This window comes from Rhinopithecus roxellana, chromosome 17 (assembly GCF_007565055.1).
Source record: "Rhinopithecus roxellana isolate Shanxi Qingling chromosome 17, ASM756505v1, whole genome shotgun sequence".
Taxonomy (NCBI): domain Eukaryota; kingdom Metazoa; phylum Chordata; class Mammalia; order Primates; family Cercopithecidae; genus Rhinopithecus; species Rhinopithecus roxellana.
In genome coordinates this window covers 75,429,080-75,440,564 of record NC_044565.1, presented here as the reverse complement: position 1 = coordinate 75,440,564, position 11,485 = coordinate 75,429,080, and the positions used below count along the sequence as shown (strand labels likewise).

General features: G+C 41.3%; 1 protein-coding gene across 11 annotated transcripts in view; it reads right to left on the bottom strand.

Annotated features, from left to right (window-relative positions):
- Positions 1 to 385: 385 nt before the first annotated feature.
- LTBP1 (latent transforming growth factor beta binding protein 1) overlaps positions 386 to 11,485 on the bottom strand; it is a 444,191-nt gene continuing 433,091 nt past the window's right edge. For all 11 annotated transcript variants that reach the window (XM_030921070.1, XM_030921073.1, XM_030921071.1 and 8 more), the window contains 2 exons: positions 3,265 to 3,414; positions 386 to 1,524 (listed from right to left, as the gene is read on the bottom strand). In XM_030921070.1, the coding sequence (XP_030776930.1) occupies positions 1,343 to 1,524; positions 3,265 to 3,414 (332 nt within the window). In that variant the 3' untranslated portion in view covers positions 386 to 1,342. The remainder of the gene's footprint in view (positions 1,525 to 3,264; positions 3,415 to 11,485) is intronic.

The window sequence follows — 11,485 nt, the reverse complement described above, 5'->3', positions numbered from 1 at the left end:
ACTGCACTTGGCCTTCAGGTGCCCACTTTTCCAAGTGAACTTTCCTTTCTTTCCTGCTCTATAAACCTTTTTAAATAAACTTCCATTTCTGCTCTGAAACTTGCCTGATCTCTTTTTCTGCCTTATGCCCCTCAGTCAAATTCGTTCTTCTGAGGAGGCAAGCATTGAGGTTGCTGCAGACCTATATGGATTCGCCACCGGTAACTCAGATACCTTCTATGGGTGACACAAGGACAGCAGTCATATTGGATGAGGGCCACACCAATGACCTCATTATCCTTAATGACCTCATCAGAGATCCGATCTCCAAATCTAGTCACTTTCTGAAGTATGAGAGGTTAAAATTCCAACATACGAATGTTAGGGGAAACAACTTAGCCCCTAACAAGATCTAACACATTTAATGATTCACTTGTAAAAGACTCTACATTAACAGAAGACCATTGGTAAAAATAAAAGTGGGGAGAGTGGGATACAACTGATACACGTGTACTCATTGACAATTACTCTCAGGTAGAATTTTTTCTACAAAAATGGTGATTTATTTCACTTTAACATACAATGGTAGATATATTGGGGATCACCAAATTTTTAAAAATTTTTGTTGGGCTTACTTTACATATTACAATACTAATGTAAGCTTATAAACTCTTCCATTTCAGTGAAGGAAAGGGATCCAATTGACACCTGCTAGCAGCTTGGCTAAGAATGGACATTAACATTGGACAAAACATTGAAAATATAAAGTACTTTTCTCCAAATGTGTATAAAAGTTTTGAAACAAAATCACTGCCTGCTCCACAGGACAGACAATTTGAATTTCAAAAATGCTCCAGGCCAGGAATTGCATAACCCTGTGTAACAATACTTACAATACAGCTTAACAATATTTTATCGAAGACTTTTTCATTTGAGAGTTTAAAAAAACTGAAGGAAAAGAAAAACAGTAGCCAAGGAACTGCACAACCAAAAAATGAAAATTATATAAAATATTTCCACCACTATTTAAATGCCAAATTTAATCAAGCAATAGTAAAAAAACAAAACAACATAATAATACAACCTTCTGTTTAAAATAACAGCACTGTTCCACCTCTCTTCCATTGAATTTTACATATGAACAGACTATATATACTGGTTTTTCAGAGAAATGTCCATTTGGTCTGCCACACCTGTTGGGCTCATCCTAAGTCCTCTCATTGTCTTCAGAGGACTTGCAACTCCATGCTGTTTCTGTATTTCCAGCCTTCCGGGTTAGGTGCAATGTCTCAAGTATAATACATTTCTCCCTTTTCCTTTACACAGTGCAGAGTATATGGGCTTAGGTTATGTAGATTCCGTTTCACTCCAGGTCACTGTCTTTCTCTAAATTCAAGGCGGTATTCAACGGAGTGCAGTAGTTCGGCTTGTCAGAAGGTACATAGCCTGGCAGACACAAACACTTGTAGGAACCTTCGGTGTTAATGCACTTGGCATTCTTGCAGAGAGACATCCGGTTGTTCAACTCATCGCATTCATTTACATCTGCAATAAGTCAAACCATGCAGGAAAACAATCTTTGATATTGCTCTGTGAGGACACATAACCTACTTGAGGCTTACCTGAGCCATCGAGGCAGCCTAAACGCTGCCCATCCCCCGACCACCCCAAGTAAGCAAGCTATCTCCACCTTGCTTCAACCACAGACAAGATAAAGAGGACTTTTTAGATCTTAAAGAGGTAGATTATCAGGGAAGTCCTAGGACTTCTTTCCCTGTTATCGAGCACAGCATGAGCATTTTGTGAGCTTGACCTTTTCTAGTAGAACCTCAAGAAAGTTAGAGGAATTAAATTACTTCCAAATTCCTTCCCATAGGTATGGAGGAACTGCTAGATTTGTCAAGAGGAGCCAGATACCTAAGCAGAGACCTCTCCATACAGCCTCTCTAAAGCCTTCCCTAACATTCGCAGACCTCTTTCTACATGAGATCCATTTAGGCTCTCACTCACTTGAAACATCTGTTAAGAACCTAGGTTACCTATTTTAAAGACACGCCGTGGATTAAAACTCACAAAAGCAAAGTGGGCAAAAGGACTGCTTCAAGAGGAAGAAGAGGCCAGTTGCGGTGGCTCACGCCTGTAATCCCAGCACTTTGGGAGGCCGAGGTGCGCGGATCACGAGGTCAGGAGATCAAGACCATCCTGGCTAACACGGTAAACACTCGTCTCTACTAAAAATACAAAAAATATTAGCCGGGCCTGGTGGCGGGCGCCTGTAGTCCCAGCTATTCGGGAGGCTGAGGCAGGAGAATGGCGTGAACCCGGGAGGCAGAGCTTGCAGTCAGCTGAGATAGTGTCGCTGCACTCCAGCCTCGGCGACAGAGCGAGACTCCTTCTCAAAAAAAAAAAAAAAAAGGGAGAAGAAAAATAAAAGAAAAACTTGTGGCAAACAGGCTCTGAAAGACACTACTAGGTCACACAGAGAAGGTTAAACGTATATTTCCCGTTCTTTTCAATGTAAGAGGCGGGGCAACATGACATTGGGAGGAGTTTCATTCAAATGGTTACTAGGAAGCTGTACTTTTTGCAGATGTCTACACTCCCTTATGCTAGTGTCACGTATTCAAGGAAATCATTACTTGCTGCAGTCAAAAGCTAAATTTAAGAGTCAAAGTGATTATCTGGGATATTCCGGCCTTTCCTCCAATATTTACCACTATTTGGATTCTTTTTTTTTTTTTTTTTCAATCTTCATTGTCCTAAATGGAACACCAACTCTTTCTTTTTAAAAACAATTGTGGTAGGCTGGTGGCTCACACCTGTGATCCCAGCACTTTGGGAGGCCAAGGTGGGCGGATCACCTGAGGTCAGAAGTTCAAGACCATCCTGACCAACATGGTGAAACCCTGTCTCTACTAAAAATACAAAATTAGTCACGTGTGGTGGTGCAAGCCTGTAATCCAGCTACTCAGGACGCTGAGGCAGGAGAATTGCTTGAACCTGGGAGGCAGAAGTGGCAGTGAGTCAAGATCACCCCACTGCACTCCAGCCTGAAAACTCCATCTCAAAAAAAAAAAGAATTGTGGTAAAATATACAGAACATATTTACCATTTTAACCATTTTTAAGTATACAGTGGCATTAAGTATATTCATACTGTACTTAATGTACATCCCCAGAATTTTTCTTGTCTTCCCAAACTGAAACTCAGCAAATCTATCTTAAATGTTCTCTACTGACGGAGGTATGGACATGGGGGTGTCAGGAAAAAATTAATGTCCCTTACCAACACAGGTCATCTTGGCTGTATCCAAGTGATACCCATCAAAGCAATCACAGGTGTAACCTTCCTGGACCCTCACACAGCGACCATTTTCACATCCATTGAGGATGCCGCATTCCTCAGCCTGTAACTCCTCAAAGCTATTTAGAAAACCTGAAAAGGAAAGGGCAGAAGCTAAGTTAGACCTTTTCAATGTCCTACACCATTTTTTAAACGATATTTAGATGATGGTTCATTTTCTAAATAGACATATATATGTCCACATATATTTCAGACATCTTAAAGTTAGCATTAGAAATGCTGAACGTAGCTGTGTAAAATAGCATAAAAATAAAAAAATTGATATATTTTGTGCAGAGTAGCCTCATATTTTGAATTCTGATGTTCTACGTTAAAATCACATAAAATGAAAGCAAGTACAGTTTTTGTTTTTGATCTTAATTATTAAAAGTGTTCATCCAAAGTTACAAACTTCCTGAGTTCCCAGTAGGGCAAATGTCAGATTCTCAGGACAAAACTGACAGAATTCACTATTGGAGTCTAGTAAGCATTTGCTAAGAACGTCTGTAAGAGTGTAAGGCAATACATTTTCAGCTGGAGTTTGTAAGACCAGGGAGAAGCAGGCTGGCCTTGTCATGTGTTTGTTTGCTCTGGCTACGGAATGAGCCTTACAAAAGGGCTGCCAGGGGATCAAAGGACAAATTCAGTAAAAGGGCCTCAAAACATCCTGATAAATGAGAAAGAACATCATACTTGTGTTTAGAAAACCAAAAGTCTGGGCTCATGCCTATAATCCCAGCACTTTGGGAGGCTAAGGTGGACGGATCACCTGAGGCCAGGAGTTTAAGACCTGTGTGGCCAACATGGTAAAACCCTGCCTCTACTAAAAATACAAAAAATTAGCTGGGCATGGTGGTGGACGCCTGTAATCCCAGCTACTCGGCAGAAGAATCGCTTGAGCCTGAGAGGTGGAGGTTGCAGTGTGCTGAGATCACAGCCACTGTCCAGCCTGAGCAACAGAGCGAGACTCTGTCAAACAAACAAACAAAAACAAAAACAAAAAACAAAAAGTCTTTTTTTAAGGAAACAAAGAAACTCTTGTTTGGCTCTTTTTATAGTTTAGATCTCTTAAAACCAAGTCAGAGCTAGATTTTAGAGTTTTTGTGATATAAAAACAATTTAGCCAGGCATCAAGAGTGTTTAGCTCTCATTTTGCAGAGGAAAGTTCTAAACATAAATCCACAGTGACCCAACACACTGTCATGTGGCCTCTCATCTCCTCTCTCTTCCCAATAGTACCACAAAGTAGCTTCAAAAAATAAAAAAATATGGCTAGAACTTTCTATCTGGCCTTTGAAGTAATTCTCCAGTGGAACCGCAGGGGGCAGCAAAATATCATTGCTTATGGAGGGCAATAAGGTCTAACTTGGAGGAACTGGACAAGGATATGGAGTTTGGTCTTGTTGGTCACCAAAAAGCAACCAACTTAGCCAGCTTTTTTTTTTTTTTTTTTCTTTTTTTCCCTAAACACGGAAATAAAGACTTACTTCTCTTAACAACAACAAAAAAGAAGTTTCAACAATGACTAAAGTGCCTGGGGTCAACATGGAGACAAATTTGGTCAGAGTTTCTCTTATATTCTAAGATTAGGTGCCCTGAGGGGAGATAAGTGAAGAAGAAACTTTAGAGCATGCCCTTCAGAGAAGAAAGTGGGTTTTAGATATGATCTAAAAATATACAATAAGTGAATGTTAAATTATCTTTTTGGGTAAGAACAATACACTGGTACTGGGGGACGTGAGTTCCCATTCCCATTTCACTATGTGTACATTATAAACTTGGGCAGAAAGCTTATTTTTCTCACTTATGAAATAAAAGCACTGAATTTTATGATCTCTAAAGCCCCACTCAATTATAGGTTTATTTTGTGGAAATGAACCATGGGATTTGAATCAGAGGAACTGGGTCTTCTGCTCATGCCTGTGACCCTGGCCAAGTCACTTGATTTTGCTGAAACCAGGTTCCTCATTTAAAAATAGAGAAATGATGCTATGTAGAATGGCAGACCCAATGTTGAACACAATGTCTGCACTCAGTAGGAAGTATTTTGTAATGAATGAACACTTTTCTACCTTGTAAAGACTAAATGAGATTTGGCATAAGTTTGGGGGATAAAAAAGAAAATATGGTACATATACACCATAGAATACTATGCAGCCATAAAAAGGAATGAGATAATGTGTTCTGCAGGAACATGGATGGAGTTGGAGGTTATTATCCTTAGCAAATTAAAGCAGGAACAGAAAATCAAATACCACACGTTCTCACTTGTAAGTGGCAGCTAAATGATAAGAACTTATAAATACAAAAAGGGAAACAACAATGACTTTCCTCACAGAATTGGAAAAAACTACTTTAAAGTTCATATGAAACCAAAAAAGAGCCCGCATTGCCAAGACAATCCTAAGCAAAAAGAACAAAGCTGGAGGCATCATGCTACCTGACTTCAAACTATACTACAAGGCTACAGTAACCAAAACAGCATGGTACTCGTACCAAAACAGAGATACAGACTAACGGAACAGAACAGAGCCCTCAGAAATAATACCACACATCTACAACCATCTGATCTTTGACAAACCTGACAAAAACAAGAAATGGGGAAAGGATTCCCTCTTTAATAAATGATGCTGAATAAATGATGCTGGGAAAACTAGCTACCCATATGTAGAAAGCTGGAACTGGATCCCTTCCTTACACCTTGTATGAAAATTAATTCAAGATGGATTAAAGACTTAAATGTTAGACCTAGAACCATAAAAACGCTAGAAGAAAAATGAGGCACTACCATTCAGGACACAGGCATGGGCAAGGACCTCATGACTAAAACACCAAAAGCAATGGCAACAAAAGCCAAAATTGACAAATGGGATCAAATTAAACTAAAAAGCTTCTGCACAGCAAAAGAAACCACCATCAGCGTGAATGGGCAACCTACAGAATGGGAGAACATTTTTACAATCTACCAAATTTACAGTTTTACAATCTGACAAAAGGGCTAATATCCAGAATCTACAAATAACTTAGACAGATTTACAAGAAAAAATCAAACAACCCTATCAAAAAGTTGGCGAAGGATATGAACAGACACTTCTCAAAAGAAGACATTTATGCAGCCAACAGACACATGAAAAAATGCTATCATCACTGGCCATCAGAGAAATGCAAATCAAAACCACAATGAGATACCATCTCACACCAGTTCGAATGGCAATCATTAAAAAGTCAGGAAACAACAGGTGCTGGAGAGGATGTGGAGAAACAGGAACACTTTTTTTTTTTTTTTTTGAGAAGGAGTCTCACTCTGTCACCCAGGCTGGAGTGCAGTGGCCAGATCTCAGCTCACTGCAAACTCCGCCTCCCGGGTTTACGCCATTCTCCTGCCTCAGCCTCCCGAGTAGCTGGGACTACAGGCGCCCGCCACCTCGCCTGGCTAGTTTTTTGTATTTTTTTAGTAGAGACGGGGTTTCACCGTGTTAGCCAGGATGGTCTCGATCTCCTGACCTCGTGATCCGCCCGCCTCGGCCTCCCAAAGTGCTGGGATTACAGGCTTGAGCCACCGCGCCCGGCCGAAACAGGAACACTTTTACACTGTTGGTGGGACTGTAAACTAGTTCAACCATTGTGGAACACAGTGTGGCGATTCCTCAAGGATCTAGAACTAGAAATACCATTTGACCCAGCCATCCTATTACTGGGTATATACCCAAAGTACAAATCATGCTGCTATAAAGACACATGCACACATGTGTTTATTGCAGCACTATTCACAATAGCAAATACTTGGAACCAACCCAAATATCCATCAATGATAGACTGGATTAAGAAAATGTGGCACATATATACCATGGAATACTATGCAGCCATAAAAAAGGATGAGTTCATGTCCTTTGTAGGGACATGGATGAAGCTGGAAACCATCATTCTGAGCAAACTATTGCAAGGACAGAAAACCAAATACCGCATGTTCTCACTCATAGGTGGTAATTGAACAATGAGAACACTCGGACACGTGGCGGAGAACATCACACACCGGGGCCTGTCGTGGGGTGTGGGGAGGGGGGAGGGATAGCAATAGGAGAAATGCCTAATGTAAATGACGAGTTAATGGGTACAGCACACCAACATGGCACAGGTATACATATGTAACAAACCTGCACGTTGTGCACATGTACCCTAAAACTTAAAGTATAATATAATAATAATAAAAAAAGAACTTACTCATGTAACCAAATACCACAAAAAAAAAAAAAAAAAAAAAAAGAAGGAAACAACAGACACTAGTGGAGGGTGGGAGGAGGGAGAGGAGCAGAAAAGGTAACTATTGGGTACTGGGCTTCACACCTGGGTGATGTAATAATCTGTACAACAACCCCCCATGACATGTTACCTATGTAACAAACCTTTACATGTACCCCTGAACCTAAAAGTTAAAAAAATTTGTACCATTAAAAAAATTGAGTAATACATCCATGGCAGGCCCATTTTAAAACTTTAAAGGAGAAAAAGAGTCCCAGCTACTCAGGAGGCTGAAGCAGGAGAATCTCCTGAGCCCATGAAGTGAAGACCAGCCTGGGCAATACAGTGAGACTCCTATTCTCAAAAAAAAAAAAAAAAAAAAAAAAAAAAAAAAAAAAAAAAAAAAAAAGTGACACCACATACTCAAAGCCAGTTAAGAAACACTGACAAAAAATGAAGTTTAATCTATGACAATGTCTTCAGATCCCATGTATCACAGCAAAATCATTTTTACTTCACAGCTAATACATTTTTTATTATTAAAGAAATTATAAAAAGTAAAACTTGAAACTTCCCACACATCAGGCAGGCTCCCCAAAATACTTCTTTAGGACTCTAAAACAGGTCAGGACACTACAGTCTCTGGTCCAAATCTGGCCTGCTACCTATTTTTGTAAATAAACACAGTCACGCCCATTTGCTGCTGTGCTATCTAAGGGCTGCTTTTGTGAAACGACAGCAGAGTTGAATACCTACAGCAGAAACCACATGGCCTGCAAAGCCTACAGATTTTACCATCTGGGCTGGGTGTGGTGGCTCACACCTGTAATCCCAGCACTTTGGGAGGCTGAGGCAGGTGGATCACAAGGTTAGGAGGTCAAGACCACCCTGGCCAACATGGTGAAACTCCATCTCTACTGAAAATACAAAAATTAGTCGGGCATGGTGGTGCATGCCTATAATCCCACGGTTACTCAGGAGGCTGAGGTAGGACAATCAGTTGAACCCAGGAGGTGGAAGTTGCAGTGAGGCAAGATTGTGCCATTGCTCTCCAGCCTATGCAACAGAGGAAGACTAGGTCTCAAAAAAAAAAAAAAAAAAAAAAAAAAAAAAATTACTGCCTGGCCCTTTATAGAAAAAATGTTTGCCTATTCTCTGCTCTAGTAAATTCCAGTTTTAGAAGTACTGCTCTCCCTAAAGGTAACAGAGATGGTGAACCATAAAGGTGATAAGAAACCTCACTCAGCCTCCATCTATATTACTATCTACCCAACACGATCATTTTTGCAGCAGGGCCCAAAAGCCCTTGCTGGAGGTCAGAAAACTGGCTGGGAAGGGGGAAATATTTCTCTGCAACTTGTAAGAAATGTAAAGGCTATTACATCGTCCAAGCTGGAGGTCTTGGAACTGCGTCTCAATTTCCTATGTTGCTAAATAGGAAATTGATGTGACATCAACATGTTTATTTCTTAACATTTGTAGTAAATTAAAAAAAGAGCTTTAAAGCAGTGCCAGCATTAAAAAGAAGGTACATAAGCCAGACATTTCAACATGAAAATTCCTGGAATCCAAACTATAATGCCATAGAGGCTTCTGACTTATAGACTGAGTCCTCCCCCCAGGACCCACCAGTGCATGGGATTTTGGTTCTCCATTTGTCCTGCGCTTACTGAGGTTTCAATGCTTTTCATGATCCCAGGCTCTTGCTTACATTTAAGAACAGAGTTATTGAGGAGGTCTAGGGAGGAAAGCTGTAAGCCACAGATTTGTCAGAGTTGCATATAGATTTAACCTGGTATTCCTGATTTATGGGGCAAGCTGGGCTTTCTTTCAACCTTAATAATTCTCCCTTCCTTTTTCCTTAAGTAAACGTTTACCGACCCATAACATATACAGAGAAGCATCAAACCCTGAGTGCACAGTCTTGCTGTGAGTGCCTTCTGGTCCATTTCATAAAGTGCTGCGTGGTTATGTGTAGTGGATGAAAAGAGTGTTGTTCATCTATGGTGTTAGGAGTCAGGACAGTGGTTACACTAGGGAGGGGGGTGGAAAAGGGCACCAGGGGCTTTCTGGAGGCTGGCACTGCTCCTGACCTGGGTGGGAGTTACACAGGTGTGTGTTAATCAGCCTAGCTGGATTAACAGCGTGTTCTTATCATGGACATTTTAAAACATTCTTAATTCTACTAGATAATCAATACACTACATCCTTCAAAAAAAAAAGAGGACAAGCAGGGAATGAAGAAGGGAGAGAAAGGGAAAAGAGAAAGAGAAGGGAAGGAAAAAAAATAAAATCTCTTGATGCAGAACTGAACTAGTTCTTAAATTCAACTAGAAATCTCACGCTGCTGCCCCAGAACTGGGTTCTGGCTGGGATGCTTCGTGCATAGGTGCCAGGGCCCAGGACAGAAAAAAGCTCCATTGCACTTTTCTCTAAAGTCCTAAATCAAACTCTTTGGTCAGCAGCAATTATCTATCTTAAAAACGTGGTGCAGGCCAGGTATGGTGGCTCACACCGGTAAGCACTTTGGGAGGCCGAGGCGGGTGAATCGCTTGAGTCCAGGAGTTTGAGACCAGCATGGACAACACGGTGAAAACCCCATCTCTACGTAAAAAATACAAAAATTAGCCATGCATAGTGGCACATGCCTGTAGTCCCAGCTACTCGGGAGATTGAGGTGGGAGGATCGCTTGAGCCCAGGAGGCAGAGCTGCAGTGAGCTCTGTGATCATGGCACTGCACTCCAGCCTGGGCAACAGAGTGAGACCCTATCTCAAAAAAAAAATTTGTGGTGAAGCTACATATGTGAGGATGGTCCCTCTGTGAGCTGTGGATGAGGCTCCTGAAATGGGCGTTTCCCTGTTCTTGTTCTTGAAGTGAGACTATCTACTATATACTAATATTTCATTGTGGACCTCCTGCTGTTTCAGACTTCAAATTGTCTACATTTGAAAAGTCCGATTTGAGCTTGTGTGTTTGTAGGCTTCCTCACACAGCACTGACGTTCTAAAGGGGATCACAATTTGCAGATACACACTCCCACCTCCCCCAGGAAAGCTGTGCTCATTAATCCAGGAAAAGTTGGCACACATTATTTCTTACTCTATAAATCCCCTCACCAGTGTATTTTAAAAAGTCATTTCTGACCAAAAGGGCAATTCTTTTCCTACCTCCTACTCTAAAACATGTATAATAATGATCAACTTGTACAGTTAACATTTGCCATTTCCTTGTAGGAAAAAAAGGCTGTAATACAACTGGGCTCTCGTGGAAACCTGGTAGTCCACCACTTAAAGAGCAAAGAAATAATTTTGTTATAGAAAATATAACGATAGACTGGGCACAGTGACTCACGCCTATAATCCTAGCACTCTGGGAGGCCGAAACGGGTGGATCACAAGGTCAGGAGTACAAGACCAGCCTGACCAACATGGTGAAACCCAGTCTCTACTCACAGTACAAAAATGAGCTGGGCGTGGTGGTGCACACCTGTAATCCCAGCTACTTGGGAGGCTGAGGCAGGAGAATTGCTTGAACCCGGGAGGTGGAGGTTGCAGTGAGCTGAGATCGTGCCACTGCACTCCAGCCTGGGTGACAGAGTGAGACTCCATCTCAAAACCTTAAGAAAAATAAATATAACAGTACCTCCACCAGCAAGACTATTCATCAGATGCAATGGTTCTTTTTGTTTGTTTTGTTTTGAGATAGGGTCTTGCTCTGTGGCCCAGGCTGGAGTGCAGTGGTGTGATCTCAGCTCACGAATGATGCAGTGGTTCTTAGACTCACCCGTGCAGAAGGACCACCCTTGTGAAACAAAGATGGCTGGGTCCCACCCTAGACTTCCTGACCAGCGGGTCTGAGGTGGGAACAGAAATGCTGCATTGTTAACAAGTTGTCACTACATTTTGAGGACCACTGATTAATCT